The sequence below is a fragment of the Macaca thibetana genome, chromosome 4 (genome assembly GCF_024542745.1).
Source record: "Macaca thibetana thibetana isolate TM-01 chromosome 4, ASM2454274v1, whole genome shotgun sequence".
Classification (NCBI taxonomy): Eukaryota; Metazoa; Chordata; class Mammalia; order Primates; family Cercopithecidae; genus Macaca; species Macaca thibetana.
Window position 1 is genome coordinate 57116794 of NC_065581.1, and position 18471 is coordinate 57135264.

General features: G+C 43.0%; 1 protein-coding gene across 1 annotated transcript; it reads right to left on the reverse strand.

The window, feature by feature from the left end:
- Positions 1 to 15726: 15726 nt before the first annotated feature.
- Positions 15727 to 16314, reverse strand: LOC126953392 (protein RCC2-like). The gene has a single exon (XM_050788849.1). The coding sequence runs from the start codon at positions 16312 to 16314 to the stop codon at positions 15727 to 15729; it is 588 nt and encodes a 195-aa protein (XP_050644806.1).
- Between the last annotated feature and the right edge of the window lie 2157 nt (positions 16315 to 18471).

Consider the following 18471-nt stretch of genomic DNA (forward strand, 5'->3'; position numbering starts at 1 on the left):
TGAAGTAAATTCAGGATTGGAAAACAAAAAAAACATGTTTTCACTTATAATTGGGAGCTAAGCTATGGAAATGCAAAGGTATAGAGTGGTATAATGGACTTTGGGGACTCAGGGGTGGGAAACGTTTGGAAGGAGGTGATAAAAGACTACATATTGGGTACAGGGTACACTGCTCAGGTGACAGATGCACTAAAATCTCAGAAATCACCACTATAGATCTCAACCATGTAACCAAAAACTACTTGTACCCCAAAACCTATTGAAATTTTTAAAAAATTTTAAATAATGCCTGGAAAATAATTAAGCATTCAATAAATGCTATGTGTTACTATTATTTCGCCAAATTTAAAGATGAGAAAACAGAAGTTCGTAGAGGTAACTTGTGCAAGATTACCAAGCTGGTGAGTAACTATCCTCAGAGGGACTGAAGAGGGACCTGGGCTTGATATTCCCCCTATAGAAGTCTATCATATCCAGGCTATCCTGCATATGATGGAATTAGCCACTACTAGAGTACTGTCTACATAACATGTTAAAGTACACTTAACTTGGGTAACAAAAATGAGTAGGCTGCCTAGCACCCACTAGTTATAAGCCTATCTACTTGCTACTTTAGAAATGGGTAAAAAGGGTTTTAAAAATATTAGACACAGAATGTTTCCCTTATGAGGAAGGGACAAGGTCTCAGTGACAGACAGGCCTGGGTAGGGTGAAATTCCACTCACACCCCATCTGGACAAGGCTTAGGGCACCAAGGGTTAGGAAACACCAAAGATAAATAGGCCTGTTTTGTCACTTTCCTGGGTTTTTGCTCTTCATCACTTACCAGACATACTTCTGAGGCAATAGAGACAAGGACAAGGACGGGGAAAAGCTTGGAGCTGCGTAACTCCTGATGGTTCTGTCCCCTTCCTTGGGCACAGTTCATTGAAATCTACCTGTGGAGAGGTCTATGGTGATGGGGCACAGTTGAGGCAGAGAGAATAAAGAGGCAAAATAAGAGTCCTCCCTTTGAGAGGAAAAATTGTCCCTATCCAAGTCAGTTCAAATTAGTAATCTTAAAAAAAAAAAAAACTAATGGAGTTTAACACTCTTGTCACTCCTCATATGACTCTCTACAGGGCGAAACCGTTTTGTCAAAAATTTTGTATGGTCTTCATTCTCTGAGGTTTGCTTTAATTACTGAAACATTTACCCAATGTAACAGCATCCTGAGTAGTTGGCATTAAGGTCTTTACTTCTTTAGACTGGACCTGTTAGATAATATAAGGAAGCTTTCTTGGATGATTTGAGTCTAAAGGCATCTCTTTCAAGACTCAGTGCTAGGGCTTTCCTGGGATACTCAGGAGCAGAGCATGTTCACCTTTGCAGAAGCCCTCTGTGCCACACCATCTCCTCCAAAAGGCCTGGCAGAAGAGTGCTCTCCTGTTCTGTTTGTAGCTGGCTGGGGTTACAGATGGAAATGAGTAGAAACTGAGCAGTGCCCTGCCACCTCCTGGGGGGCTGTCAGAACCCCTTTACACCAGAGGGGCTGTTGGAGCCATCCTCCTCAGAGCACTAAAGACTCAGGCCCTTTCCTACTTTGGGGGCCTGTAGACTGTTTTCCATTTCCCCCTGAAAGCTGGAATGCTAGATAAGTGCTGGCTTTAGTTACAAAACCCAAGGGATCCTAGAAAGCCAAGTGTGTGAGCCAAGCATCTCTGACCTGCAGTATCCATCAAGGACCTGGTTGCAACTGCAGTTCTTACAGTTTTAGAAAGGAATCCTGCTCAGAGGCCAGAAAGAATCATTTGGTGTCACACAGGATCGATTTATTGGTTAGAAAAGGCTAATGACAACCTAAGAATTGTGAAATTTTCTTACTTGTTATTTTAAAAATGCAAGTATCCTTTGGCATCCTTCAAATGATAAAAGCATGTAGCAAATTTAAAAGATTCTTGTCCTTTATAAGCCCATCCACAAGGCCAAGAAGGCCTTTGAGCTCTTGACAGGACCATGCTTGGCTGTTAATTCTTTGGAGATATGAGGGGTGACGGATGTGCTGAAACCTCCTCAAGAACCATTTCCCTCCACCAGCCAGGAGTCAGGGAATAGTAGAGCGGAGAAAGGCAACCTTGGCAAAGACAGGAAAGTCACCCTGGATGCTCAGTTCAAGAGGAGGTCAAGAGCTGTGCAGTGAGCACCACCCCATTATAATCTATTTGTGGAAAGCATAATGTGTATTTTTGTTAAAGGACAATCATGCACTGCGGAGAATTAAGTTGGCAGTCTGGTGTTTACAGGATCAGTATGATAGACAAATAAAGTAAGTGTAAGAGGAAATTTTCACCAAAAAAAAAAAAAATTGACTTGAGAGAAGATGTGCTGGGATGACAGCTACTATATGAACCATTTACTTAGGTCAAAGTGCCCGAGATGACAGAAAAGTCACTTAGCTTTCTTAGACAAACCCTGGAAAAAGGGGACCCTGTTCAAGCAGTTCATTTACTACCCAGTCAACTACAAACTTACCCAGGAGGGCATGAAATTGTGTCTGGAGCACCTTGTGGCCACGCCCATGAAGAAAAATCATTACTTTCTGGAGTGGCCTTTAAAACTTAAAAATAGGAAAGATATTCCATGAAAAACTAGATCCTTTACTGGATAAGTCTAACTGGACTAAGAAAATAGCATGTTTAACTCTCTATTTAAAAGGCAAACAATCAAAATGAGGATAGTTTGAAAGGACCTCCAAAAATAAATGAGTTAAGACTATCTTTTACCTGATGTTTTCAGACTGGCAGCAAGGAGTTAGCTGGGTAAGAGGGTGAAGCATTGTGAGGTTATGTTTCTGTGCTTCCTAAAGAATTATTAATATCACCAATCAGAATTACCTCTGTTTCCTGACAGCATCTAATCCAGAATAAAATCCTACTTCCTTGAACTCTTACCAAAATCACCCAAATCCTATAGTAAGTCCTTTCTAACACCCCCTTTTCAAGACAACCCACAATTTCCCATGGAGTGAGATTGCCTTCACTGCAACAGATGAATAAACACAAACTGTCTTACATTTACAGGCAGATTCCCGATTGTCTTTGACCAGAGAGCACTGACAATGCAATAATAGACAGAAGTGTTGGTAAAATTCTGCAGTTCAAATTGAGACAGCTCCCTTAGGCTGTGTCCACATGCATTAAAAAAGCTTGTCAGTCAGTGAATTCAGTTGGACTCACAAGAACCACTTCTATTCGTTCATTAAAACAGGGTCCAAAATCATTAGTCAATGGGTATTTGTAGCCTCTTTCCCTGTTTCTGCCTTTAATAAGACTCCTAGGCAATTCTTCCTCACTCCCTACCCCATATTCCTAAGGAGGAAAGATCCTGACTGGCTTAGTCAACCCTGGTCCATTGATTATACAAAATCTAGGGACTGAGAGAACCAGTAGTAATCGAGAGACAGGAAAGGTGAAGTCAATCCACATAATAAAGAATTGAACTAGGGTGGGTGGGGAGAAAAAAGGAAGTCTGCAGCATCGGGTTTAGAGGGGCTAAATTGGAGATGAGGTGGGAATTGGGGAAGAGAGAGACTAAAGCACCTGCAGGAGTTGAGACAGTGAATGTGAAATACAATGAAGAAAAAGAACTTTAAAGAAGTTTTCCCGAGGGGGCGGAGCAAGATGGCCGAATAGGAACAGCTCCAGTCTCCAACTCCCAGCGCTAGCGACACAGAAGACCGGTGATTTCTGCATTTTCAACTGAGGTACTGGGTTAGTCTCACTGGAGAGTGCCGGACAATCGGTGCTGGTCAGCTGCTGCAGCCCGACCAGCGAGAGCTGAAGCAGGGCGAGGCATTGCCTCACCTGGGAAGCGCAAGGGGGAAGGGAATCCCTTTTCCAAGCCAGGGGAACTGAGACACACAACAACTGGAAAATCGGGTAACTCCCACCCCAATACTGCGCTTTAAGCAAACAGGCACACCAGGAGATCATATCCCACACCTGGCCAGGAGGGTCCCACACCCACGGAGCCTCCCTCATTGCTATCACAGCAGTCTGTGATCTACCGGCAAGGCAGCAGCGAGGCTGGGGGAGGGGCGCCCGCCATTGCTGAGGCTTAAGTAGGTAAACAAAGCTGCTGGGAAGCTCGAACTGGGTGGAGCTCACAGCAGCTCAAGGAAACCTGCCTGTCTCTGTAGACTCCACCTCTGGGGACAGGGCAATAACAAACGCAGCCGAAACCTCTGCAGATGCAAACGACTCTGTCTGACAGCTTTGAAGAGAGCAGTGGATCTCCCAACACGGAGGTTGAGATCTGAGAAGGGACAGACTCCCTGCTCAAGTGGGTCCCTGACCCCTGAGTAGCCTAACTGGGAGACATCCCCCACTAGGGGCAGTCTGACACCCCACACCTCACAGGGTGGAGTACACCCCTGAGAGGAAGCTTCCAAAGCAAGAATCAGACAGGTACACTCGCTGTTCAGAAATATTCTATCTTCTGCAGCCTCTGCTGCTGATACCCAGGCAAACAGGGTCTGGAGTGGACCTCAAGCAATCTCCAACAGACCTACAGCTGAGGGTCCTGACTGTTAGAAGGAAAACTATCAAACAGGAAGGACACCTACACCAAAACCCCATCAGTACATCACCATCATCAAAGACCAGAGGCAGATAAAACCACAAAGATGGGGAAAAAGCAGGGCAGAAAAGCTGGAAATTCAAAAAATAAGAGCGCATCTCCCCCGGCAAAGGAGCGCAGCTCATCGCCAGCAACGGATCAAAGCTGGACGGAGAATGACTTTGACGAGATGAGAGAAGAAGGCTTCAGTCCCTCAAATTTCTCAGAGCTAAAGGAGGAATTACGTACCCAGCGCAAAGAAACTAAAAAATCTTGAAAAAAAAGTGGAAGAATTGATGGCTAGAGTAATTAATGCAGAGAAGGTCATAAACGAAATGAAAGAGATGAAAACCATGACATGAGAAATACGTGACAAATGCACAAGCTTCAGTAACCGACTCGATCAACTGGAAGAAAGAGTATCTGCGATTGAGGATCAAATGAATGAAATGAAGCGAGAAGAGAAACCAAAAGAAAAAAGAAGAAAAAGAAATGAACAAAGCCTGCAAGAAGTATGGGATTATGTAAAAAGACCAAATCTATGTCTGATTGGGGTGCCTGAAAGTGAGGGGGAAAATGGAACCAAGTTGGAAAACACTCTTCAGGATATCATCCAGGAGAACTTCCCCAACCTAGTAGGGCAGGCCAACATTCAAATCCAGGAAATACAGAGAACGCCACAAAGATACTCCTCGAGAAGAGCAACTCCAAGACACATAATTGCCAGATTCACCAAAGTTGAAATGAAGGAAAAAATCTTAAGGGCAGCCAGAGAGAAAGGTCGGGTTACCCACAAAGGGAAGCCCATCGGACTAACAGCAGATCTCTCGGCAGAAACTCTCCAAGCCAGAAGAGAGTGGGGGCCAATATTCAACATTCTTAAAGAAAAGAATTTTCAACCCAGAATTTCATATCCAGCCAAACTAAGTTTCATAAGTGAAGGAGAAATAAAATCCTTTACAGATAAGCAAATGCTTAGAGATTTTGTCACCACTAGGCCTGCCTTACAAGAGACCCTGAAGGAAGCACTAAACATGGAAAGGAACAACCGGTACCAGCCATTGCAAAAACATGCCAACATGTAAAGACCATCGAGGCTAGGAAGAAACTGCATCAACTAACAAGCAAAATAACCAGTTAATATCATAATGGCAGGATCAAGTTCACACATAACAATCTTAACCTTAAATGTAAATGGACTAAATGCTCCAATTAAAAGACACAGACTGGCAAACTGGATAAAGAGTCAAGACCCATCAGTCTGCTGTATTCAGGAGACCCATCTCACACGCAGAGACATACATAGGCTCAAAATAAAGGGATGGAGGAAGATTTACCAAGCAAATGGAGAACAAAAAAAAGCGGGGGTTGCAATACTAGTCTCTGATAAAACAGACTTTAAACCATCAAAGATCAAAAGAGACAAAGAAGGCCATTACATAATGGTAAAGGGATCAATTCAACAGGAAGAGCTAACTATCCTAAATATATATGCACCCAATACAGGAGCACCCAGATTCATAAAGCAAGTCCTTAGAGACTTACAAAGAGACTTAGACTCCCATACAATAATAATGGGAGACTTCAACACTCCACTGTCAACATTAGACAGATCAACGAGACAGAAAGTTAACAAGGATATCCAGGAATTGAACTCATCTCTGCAGCAAGCAGACCTAATAGACATCTATAGAACTCTCCACCCCAAATCAACAGAATATACATTCTTCTCAGCACCACATCATACTTACTCCAAAATTGACCACGTAATTGGAAGTAAAGCACTCCTCAGCAAATGTACAAGAACAGAAATTATAACAAACTGTCTCTCAGACCACAGTGCAATCAAACTAGAACTCAGGACTAAGAAACTCAATCAAAACCGCTCAACTACATGGAAACTGAACAACCTGCTCCTGAATGACTACTGGGTACATAACGAAATGAAGGCAGAAATAAAGATGTTCTTTGAAACCAATGAGAACAAAGATACAACATACCAGAATCTCTGGGACACATTTAAAGCAGTGTGTAGAGGGAAATTTATAGCACTAAATGCCCACAAGAGAAAGCAGGAAAGATCTAAAATTGACACTCTAACATCGCAATTAAAAGAACTAGAGAAGCAAGAGCAAACACATTCGAAAGCTAGCAGAAGGCTAGAAATAACTAAGATCAGAGCAGAACTGAAGGAGATAGAGACACAAAAAACTCTCCAAAAAATCAATGAATCCAGGAGTTGGTTTTTTGAAAAGATCAACAAAATTGACAGACCACTAGCAAGACTAATAAAGAAGAAAAGAGAGAAGAATCAAATAGACGCAATAAAAAATGATAAAGGGGATATCACCACCGACCCCACAGAAATACAAACTACCATCAGAGAATACTATAAACACCTCTACGCAAATAAACTGGAAAATCTAGAAGAAATGGATAATTTCCTGGACACTTACACTCTTCCAAGACTAAACCAGGAAGAAGTTGAATCCCTGAATAGACCAATAGCAGGCTCTGAAATTGAGGCAATAATTAATAGCCTACCAACCAAAAAAAGTCCAGGACCAGATGGATTCACAGCTGAATTCTACCAGAGGTACAAGGAGGAGTTGGTACCATTCCTTCTGAAACTATTCCAATCAATAGAAAAAGAGGGAATCCTCCCTAACTCATTTTATGAGGCCAACATCATCCTGATACCAAAGCCTGGCAGAGACACAACAAAAAAAGAGAATTTTAGACCAATATCCCTGATGAACATCGATGCAAAAATCCTCAATAAAATACTGGCAAACCGGATTCAGCAACACATCAAAAAGCTTATCCACCATGATCAAGTGGGCTTCATTCCTGGGATGCAAGGCTGGTTCAACATTCGCAAATCAATAAACATAATCCAGCATATAAACAGAACCAAAGACAAGAACCACATGATTATCTCAATAGATGCAGAAAAGGCTTTTGACAAAATTCAACAGCCCTTCATGCTAAAAAACGCTCAATAAATTCGGTATTGATGGAACGTACCTCAAAATAATAACAGCTATTTATGACAAACCCACAGCCAATATCATACTGAATGGGCAAAAACTGGAAAAATCCCCTTTGAAAACTGGCACAAGACAGGGATGCCCTCTCTCACCACTCCTATTCAACATAGTGTTGGAAGTTCTGGCTAGGGCAATTAGGCAAGAGAAAGAAATCAAGGGTATTCAGTTAGGAAAAGAAGAAGTCAAACTGTCCCTGTTTGCAGATGACATGATTGTATATTTAGAAAACCCCATTGTCTCAGCCCAAAATCTCCTTAAGCTGATAAGCTACTTCAGCAAAGTCTCAGGATACAAAATTAATGTGCAAAAATCACAAGCATTCTTATACACCAGTAACAGACAAACAGAGAGCCAAATCAGGAATGAACTTCCATTCACAATTGCTTCAAAGAGAATAAAATACCTAGGAATCCAACTTACAATGGATGTAAAGGACCTCTTCAAGGAGAACTACAAACCACTGCTCAGTGAAATCAAAGAGGACACAAACAAATGGAAGAACATACCATGCTCATGGATAGGAAGAATCAATATCGTGAAAATGGCCATACTGCCCAAGGTAATTTAGAGATTCAATGCCATCCCCATCAAGCTACCAATGAGTTTCTTCACAGAACTGGAAAAAACTGCTTTAAAGTTCATATGGAACCAAAAAAGAGCCCGCATCTCCAAGACAATCCTAAGTCAAAAGAACAAAGCTGGAGGCATCACACTACCTGACTTCAAACTCTACTACAAGGCTACAGTAACCAAAACAGCATGGTACTGGTACCAAAACAGAGATATAGACCAATGGAACAGAACAGAGTCCTCAGAAATAATACCACACATCTACAGCCATCTGATCTTTGACAAACCTGAGAGAAACAAGAAATGGGGAAAGGATTCCCTATTTAATAAATGGTGCTGGGAAAATTGGCTAGCCATAAGTAGAAAGCTGAAACTGGATCCTTTCCTTACTCCTTATACGAAAATTAATTCAAGATGGATTAGAGACTTAAATGTTAGACCTAATACCATAAAAATCCTAGAGGAAAACCTAGGTAGTACCATTCAGGACATAGGCATGGGCAAAGACTTCATGTCTAAAACACCAAAAGCAATGGCAGCAAAAGCCAAAATTGACAAACGGGATCTCATTAAACTAAAGAGCTTCTGCACAGCAAAAGAAACTACCATCAGAGTGAACAGGCAACCTACAGAATGGGAGAAAATTTTTGCAATCTACTCATCTGACAAAGGGCTAATATCCAGAACCTACAAAGAACTCAAACACATTTACAAGAAAAAAACAAACAACCCCATCAAAAAGTGGGCAAAGGATATGAACAGACATTTCTCAAAAGAAGACATTCATACAGCCAACAGACACATGAAAAAATGCTCATCATCACTGGCCATCAGAGAAATGCAAATCAAAACCACAATGAGATACCATCTCACACCAGTTAGAATGGCGATCATTAAAAAGTCAGGAAACAACAGGTGCTGGAGAGGATGTGGAGAAATAGGAACACTTTTACACTGTTGGTGGGATTGTAAACTAGTTCAACCATTGTGGAAAACAGTATGGCGATTCCTCAAGGATCTAGAACTAGATGTACCATATGACCCAGCCATCCCATTACTGGGTATATACCCAAAGGATTATAAATTATGCTGCTATAAAGACACATGCACACGTATGTTTATTGCAGCACTATTCACAATAGCAAAGACTTGGAATCAACCCAGATGTCCATCAGTGACAGATTGGATTAAGAAAATGTGGCACATATACACCATGGAATACTATGCAGCCATCAAAAAGGATGAGTTTGTGTCCTTTGTAGGGACATGGATGCAGCTGGAAACCATCATTCTTAGCAAACTATCACAAGAACAGAAAACCAAACACCGCATGTTCTCACTCATAGGTGGGAACTGAACAATGAGTCCTGATCACTTGGACTCAGGAAGGGGAACATCACACACAGGGGCCTATCATGGGGAGGGGGGAGGGGGGAGGGATTGCATTGGGAGTTATACCTGATGTAAATGACGAGTTGATGGGTGCAGCACACCAACATGGCACAAGTATACATATGTAACAAACCTGCACGTTATGCACATGTACCCTACAACTTAAAGTATAATAATAATAAATTAATTAAAAAAAAAAAAAAGAAGTTTTCCCGTGCTTTATGAAAGCGCTGTACACCCACCTCTCCCAGCCCTCTCTCATGTTCACCACCTTCTTTACATAAAAGCAAAAACAAAATAACTTGGTATTTTGGAGTTGGATTTAAGATTTATACGCAAAACCTGAAACTATAAAAATTCTCGAAGAAAACCTAGGAAAAACTTTTCTGAACATTGGCCTAGGAAAATAATTCATAATTCAGGCCTCAAAAGCAAATGCAACAAAAACAAAAATAGACAAATGGAAATTAATTAAACTAAAAAGCTTCTGCACAGCAAAAGAAATAATCAACAGAATGAAAGACAATCTACAGAATGGGAGAAAATATTGGCAAACTATGCATCCAACAAAGGACTAATATCTAGAATCTACAGGGAACTCAAACAATTCAACAAGGGAAAAACCAAATAACCCCATTACAAAGTGGGCAAAAGACATGAACAGACATTGTTCAAAAGAAGAAATACAAACTGCCAATAAGTATAAGAAATGCCACTGATCAATGCCACTGATCATCAGAGAAGTGCAAATTAAAACCACAATGAGATACTATATTATACCAGTCAGAATGGCTATTATTAAAAAGTCAAAAAATAACAGATGTTGGTGAGGATGCAGAGAAAAGAGAATGCTTATACACTGTTGGTGCAAATGTAAATTTGTACAATCTTTATGGAAAACCATGTGGAACTCTCTCAAAGAACTACAAATAGAACCACCCTTTAACACAGAAATCCCCCACTGCTGAGTATCTACCCAAAGGAAAAATATTATTATATCAAAAAGATACCTGCACTCATATGTTTAGCACAACACTATTTACAATAGCAAAATCATGAAATTAACCTAAGTGCCCATAAATGAATAATGAGATAAAGCAAATGTGATATATGCATATATGTGTGTGTGATATATGCATATATGTGTGTCAGACCTATATATATGTGTACATATATATACACACACACACACACCATGGACTACTATTTAGTCATGAAAAAGAATGAAATCATGTTTGTTTGTTTTTTTTTTGCAACATGCATGGAACTGGAGGACATGATCTTAAGTGAAATAACTCAGAAACAGAAAGTCACATACTCCATGTTCTCACTTGTCAGTGTGCACTAGATGCTACATGTCTTATCCTCTGTATGCAACATAGTGCTTGGCATGGGGCAGTTACTGAACATACTTTGTTTTATCAAATAAGTGTTATCTGGCTTCTTGTTCTAGTCATCATCATCCTGCTTTGTCACTGGCAAAGCATTGTAAGGTACCTGTCTCTGTTCAACCAGCATGGACAAATACCTAAGTACTTCTGCTTTTTCCCTCCTTTTCTTTCCCAATTCAAGTTCTTTTTCAGGAAAATAATAATGATAAATCCTGTTTATGGGCATTGTACTAAACTCTTCCTTTTTATTATTTCTACTAATCCTCACAGTTCTGGAGGTAAACATTGCCCATTTTAAGGTTAGAAATCTGAAGCTTGGAGAGGTTTCACGACATGTCTAGGACATAGTAAGGAAACAGCGATCCAAAGCTCAGCCCCACTAAGTTTCAGACTTTACATAATTCTTTAGTCAATTCCTAACTTGTGTTGTCAGACCTATTTCCCATCCTCTCCCTAAATTCCAGCTCAATAGGACCATCAAAAATTCTCTTCATGTATCCTCACAACTTTGCTTCTATTGTTGCCTCCTCCAGATGCCCCCCTCACATGGTACCCTGTGCAAAGCCCAACTCAAACATCTCCTCTGTCATGAGGCTATCTGTGCTTTCTCTACCCCTCCATTGGCTACGATCTTGCTTCTTTGTCACATTTAGTTTGAACTTCTCTTACAACAGGTATTATATTCTGCCTCGAATTAGAGCTATTCTGATGCACATCTTTCACTTTATCCTTCTTTACCTTCTCAACTAGCTATAATAATAGCAAACGTATATACTGCTTACTAGGTGTCTGAGAACAGTCTAAGCACTTAAAATATATTAAGTAACTGAATTTTTTTTTTTTTTGAGACACAGTCTCGCTCTGTCGCCCAGGCTGGAGTGCAGTGGCTGGATCTCAGCTCACTGCAAGCTCCGCCTCCCAGGTTGATGCCATTCTCCTGCCTCAGCCTCCCGAGTAGCTGGGACTACATGCCCCCGCCACCTCGCCCAGCTAGTTTTTTGTATTTTTTAATAGAGACGGGGTTTCACCGTGTTAGCCAGGATGGTCTTGATCTCCTGACCTCGTGATCCACCCGTCTCGGCCTCCCAAAGTGCTGGGATTACAGGCTTGAGCCACTGCGTCCGGCCGTAACTGAATTCTTATAATTAAGTCTTTAAGGTATGTACAATGCATATGCATCCTCTCTGTTTTGCCAATGAGGAAACTAAGGCACAAAAAAAAGGTCAGTAAACTTGCCGGGGGTCATAAAACCAATGAGTAGCAATAACAGAGCTTGCACCCAGGTAATACAGCACCAGCACCAGCACCCATGCCATGAACCATTAGTCCAGGTTGCTCAGGTGTAGCAAGATCTGCTGAGCCAAAGAATAAATGAATATACAAATAAATGAATGCAAGCCAGCAAATTCAGTGTAAAATCAAACAAGCCAGCCACATTATTTGGTTTATTTGACATCCAGTTACCCTAAATTTGTGGCATTAGAAAGAATTTTTATGTGTTAACCATTCACTTTAAAATGAATATTTTCTGAAGACACTATGCCTGGCCCAGGGCTAGAAACTGGCTAAGTTTGTGCTGTCAAGATCTCACAACCATCCAGGGTGGAGCTTGCAGGTGTGTAGAAATTTAATAACTGGGACTTTATGACTGTATTTAATTTTCTTCCTATCATGAACCATGAACTAAAGCAGTGGTTCTTCCCTCCTCATTTGACATTGTCTGAAGACATTTTTGGTGTCACAACTGAAGGTGCAGGTGTTACTGGCATCAGGTGGTTAAAATTCAAGAATGCCACCAAGCATTCCAAAATGCACAGGACAGCTGCCATGACAAAGATATATGTGGCCCAAAATGTCAATAGTGCCCAGGCTGAGAAACCCTACAGCAAAAATATAAAGAAAACTTCCTATGCCAAAAACCAAAGATGAACAAGAAGCTCTCATTGAGAGGGTACCTCTCAGACTCCTTGCAGGAAAGGCCAGCGTAAAATTGAGAAAAATTAATTAAACCACAGCAGTAATAAAGAAATAAACGAAGCATACACAGCAAAATAAAATCAAGTCTAAAATACTCCTTGAATCTGCAGTAGCATTTAGCAAATTAATCTAATTACTGGGATTTTTGCAAATGCTGCCAGTGGTACTGTTGCTCTGGAAGGAGGAAGATTCAATGGCCAGTCTTCCCAGAAATTCACTTAGGAAAATTTATTAGTTAGCCATCCTTGTGTGCTGCAGGGTTGAGGTTCTAGAATGAGCAATTGCTTCATCTAAGACAAAACATCTAAACTCAATGTGTGCAGATGGCTGGCTCAGGAATACCCCCTCTATTTTAGAGGTTCATTATGTGCCCAGAGACCACATCCTGCAGACCAGCCCTCAGAGTGGAGGGTAAGATGGCTACTCCTTTACTGACTACATAGGAAAATGTGGGCTTGCTTGAAGTTCCAAAGATGGGACCCTAAGGGATCCTGGGGGGAAAATCCCCCCATTCTCCTTTTCCCAAAGTACTTTTTTTTTTTTTTTTTTTTTTTTTTAGTAGACAACGATGTCGTTCATTTAAAATGTTTACTTCAAGAAATATATATATGACAATTACAGCACTAAACCAAGCACCTTCGACCAAATCACATCCTCCTCTTTGATTCCGCTTCACTCTAAGCCTCTTTCAAATTCTTTTTCCTGAGCTGGAAGACCAGTCAGTCGCCCGCGGGGTCAGCGCCTAACACGTTCCCAGCTGGGCAACTGTGTACCTCTCTCTAGGCGTGCATGACGCCCTTCTCCCCAACTCCTTGTTTTAAAGGATTTAACCCATTAGGAAGTTCATTTTTCAATCTAAGCCAAAAGGAGGTGGGGAACAAGGCAGTCTTCACTTCGAAGGCCACTTTCTTGCTCCAGTCCCTGGCTAGGGTTCTAGAAGTGGCTGGCCACTGGAAGATCTAAGTCCAGCTCCACCCAGGGCAGCTCCTGCAAAGGCTGGGACCTCCAGTGCTGCTTCCTCAACCCTCTCGGTGACCACGACTCAAAGGAGAGACCTCAAGGGAGCCGGGAGCACAGGTGCTGGGGCTGCCTTCCAATAAAGAGAACTGTCCAGGGAAACGGATCAGGTTATCCCATGGAAGCCTGAGTCAGAGATGGTGGTTTTGGGGTGATATGGACAAATTAGGTTAGTTTAGCAAAGCTCTGAAGTGGCAGAAGCTTCTCCCCTGGACTACTGATTGAACACACAACAAAAGATGCGCCTGGGGTCAGACTAAGTCTTAGAGAGATGCAGGCCAGTCTCCTCCCACAGGCCTTGGGACTGGCGGGACGGACTCTGCTATGTGGCCTCCAAGGGCAGGAGTCACGGTAAGGAGAGACTGGGGTGGAGCAACAAGATCATTTTTGGCATTTTAACACGGAGACAGTGACAAGTGGTAACAATAGCAAAGCAAAACAAAACAAAACAAAAACAAAAACAAAAAACTTGAAGAGACCAATATTTAACTATTTCCCATCCACCCAAATCTCACACTTAAGTTATATTCCCAACTCCCCATAAGCACCACTGAACTAAATATCTATTTTAAAGTACCCAAACCAGTCGAGACCCTCTGGAAACCAAGAACCCCAGCCAGAGCTGTCGCCTCTCTTGGGTCCAGGCGAGAGGAGGGTTCCAGAAAAGGCACCTCGTAACTCACTCAGCACAGCGCACACGGCGGCGAGTTCAGGCACTTGACCGGGACGCGGGTGGCAGTCACAGCATCCGTGCTGACACTCGAGGAAGGGGACTCTTCAGTAATCCCAACTATTTGGTACCAGAGCCAAGCAGACGTGACTAAAGGGAGCTGAGTCAGCAGAACGGTACCCCGAGTCTCAGCAACAGGACGGCCAGTGCAAGGCAGGATGCAGGCAGGGTAGAAAAGGAGACCAAGACACAGGGTGGTCAGCGCTGCTATGGAAAGGGCTGATCCTTCTTGCAAGGACTGGAGAATCCACTTGACTGCTGGCTGATCAGTCTGTAAGTGGCGAGTGCGCCAAGGTTCAGCCCTGGCTCCACAGGAAGCCACGAAGCCGACTCAAATGATACACATGTTCCCACCTCTGCCCCACCTCCAAGGCCCCATGGTTCCACCATCACCTGATTTTCATTTGGACTTCGTTAACAGCTGAGGTCGATATAAATGGCTAAGCACAGACTCCCAATCCCCCATCGCCGGGGACAGGGCAGATTCTATAGTGTTGCAGCCAGAAGGCTGTGGGCGTACAGGCCGCCAAGGGGAGAAACAGAACCCACACCGGCCTAGTACGATCTGCAAGAAAAAGCGGGAAAGGAGTGACCCGCTGCCGAAGCACGCGAGCATGATTTTGGATGGAGGCAGGCCGGAGGGAACTGACTTTGCCTAGCTGCTGCCGGTTCTTGTAAGGGACATTTTTTTTTTTTTTTTTTTTTTTTTTTTTTTTTTTTTTTTTTTTTTTGAGTAAATGGCAATTCCTCTTCCATGTAGCATCTGCTTGGATCGCAATGCTAATTATAATTGGAAAGGGGTGTTTGGGGGAGTGTATTCAGGAGAGGAAGAAAGAAAAAGCTTTAAAAAAAACCTACATTGCTCAAAGTTTCTGCCTCTTTTGTAGGAATAAGTCAACTATTAGCAAGTATTTTAAATCGACATCAAGGGGAAAAAACGTACTTTGGAAAACATACAGAAAAAAAAAAGAAGGTAAGGTTGGATCACTTGTAAAACGGAACCTCAGAGAGTCCAAACAAAAATGCATCTTCGGTCAACTTTTGCTTTTTTAAATTCCTTGTTTGACTTCACGTCCCAGTGCATATGGAAACGACAGCTGCCGCGAGAGGTGTGGAGTCGGAGGAGTCTCCGGGAGCATCCAGAGGGTCCGGGGTTGTATTCTGGCAGTTTCTTGATCTTTTCTTTCTCGGTCTCACTTTCGTCTCTTGCTATCACCAAGGAGTGTGAGTAGCCCATGGCGACCTTCTCTGAGAAAACGTCATCCGGAGTCTTCACCTCCTGGGCTGCAGTGGAAGACTTGTGGTCTCCGTAGACCAGTTCCCCGAAGATCGGTGTTGGGCCCCAGCTGATGGTGCTCTCATCGGCGGCCACAATGATGCTGCTCTTCCCACAAGCCAGGCTCCAGATTCTCCAGCCACAGAGGTCCTGCACTGCTTTCGGGTACATGGCAGATTCACGGCAGGTGTTGGTGGCCCCCCAGAAAAACAGACCACCCACTTCACTGAGGGCCAAGGAGCAGATGTAACCAGCATAGATCTGGGGCACCCCACGCCCAGGGAAGTTAAACAGCTTCACCAAGTGGGGGACCATCTCGTCCTTCTGCTCTGCGTGGCCCAGCCGGGCATAGCTACCGAAGCCCTAGGTGAAGACTCGCTTCTGGGAGTCCAGGACCAGCGTGTGGTTAGCACCACAGGCCACGTCTCGCACAACCACCTTTTGGTACAGGCAGAATCTGTCTTCTCGATGAAGATGGCCACTCGCGGGGGTACCAGTTCGCAGTCGTACTCTATCCGCTGTGCTGGGGAGATGAACTTCCCATCCGAGTTGTGTCCCAGCTGACCATATTCAGGCCACCCAAAAGAATAGAGGTTTCCTTTTCAGTCCATTATCATACTGAATTCAGCCCCACAGGCCATTTTAGTAAATGCCAGCCGTTATACATTATCTACACGGGGCTGCGGACAGAGTCTGTCTGATTGGCAAGGCCCAGCTGCCCCATCTTGTTCTCCCCAAACGCAAACACGGAGCCCGTTTCTGTCAAGGCCAAGGTGTGGTTCCGCCCACATGCTGCAGACATGATAACTTCATGGCAGAAACCCTCAATGAGTCTGGAGGTCTCTATTCTCTTGCTGTCGCCATGTCCCAGCTGCCCCTTCTCGTTTCCACAGCTTCCCTTCAGTGGTGATGAGGAGGCTGTGCGCAGCACAGGAACCCTAGACCACTGTCGGCACCCGGACCCCCGCCAGGCACCCATACCTGTGGGGCCCCCACACATTCTGGCCGAAATTGCGGTAAGCAGCTTGCTGTTTAGGCACTCCTTTTCACCAATCATGTCCCAGTTGGTTGCCCCCAAAATCAAAAGCTGCCCATTACACTTTGACCCTTCAAGTTTGACGCGCTCCTTGGCGCCCCGCGCGCTTGCCACTGCCGCTACTGCAGAGCTCGGGCCTCTCGCGCTTCCTGCCCGCTGGGCCGCCGCGCTTCCTGGGCCTGGCGCGGTCTGTGCAGTTGCCCGAGCTCGGCTCCTCCCAGGCCGCCGCCGCCGCCTTCTTCCTGGGCCTGGTCGCGGCTGGTTGGAGTGATGAGAAACCGGAGAGAAAAAACGAAAAGAAGCAACTAAAAGACGGATCTGAGGGCTTTTTTTTTTTTTTCCGGCACAGACGAGGGCTTCAGCCCACTCACCAGATACGCTTTCCAAAGTACTTCTACCGAACCCTAAATCCTGGTAAGGAAAGAAGTGCTCACTCTCAAAGAGGGCTAACAGAAATAAGAACATGGGAAAGCGCCAGAACCCTGGGTTCAAATCCCAGATCTAGCACTTATTAGCCGGGTTGACCTTTGATGAAGTGATTGGCTTCTCAGTGCCTCGGTTTTGTCATCTGTGAAATGGGAGATAATAATCCACCTCACTGGGTTCTTGGGGGAATTAATACAAATAAAGCATTTGAAATAGTTGCTTGCACGCAAAAACTGCTGTGTAAACCCTGGTTATCATTATTATTATTGTTAAAGTATGAGTTCATTGAAGGAAAAGGCTGCACCTCATTTTTATGGATTTCCCTAGGCTTAACAGAGTGCCTATGTTACTTCCAGAATATATTATCATAATTCAGGTGACTTTAATTTGGTTTAATATCAATACTTCAGTCAAAGTGCCCTCTCATCATCTAAGGCTGATGGGTTTTGCCAGGTCTGATTGAAAAAGAATATATGCTGCAGTTTTGGGATACTGCCTTTTTGTCTTCTTATTTTATCAGTTACAGAGGGAGATAGTTTTAAATCTATATGTATGATTGTGAATTTTTCTAGTTTAAACAATTCTTGTTTTAGAGATATATTATTAGATGCGTATACATTTAGAATTGTGTTTTCCTGTTGAACTGACCCTTTTAATCATGAAATGTCACTCTCTATATATCTAGTATTACTCTTTGTCTTAAAGTATACTTTGTCCGTTTGTAACATAGCTGTGCCAGCTTTCCTTTGGTTAGTGTTTGCATGGTATAAGTTTACCATCCTTTGACTTTCACCCTGTGTCCTTAGATTTAATGTGTGTCTTACAAGCAGGAATTATTTGGGATAATTTTTAAAATTCACTCTGGCAAGCTTGGTTTTTCAATTATAGTATTTAATCCGCATACATTTAATGTAATTACTAATATATTTGGGTATAAATCTACTATTTTGCTTTTCGTCTCTATTAAATCATCTGTTTTTTGTTCCTTTGATGATGCTTTCTTGACTTCT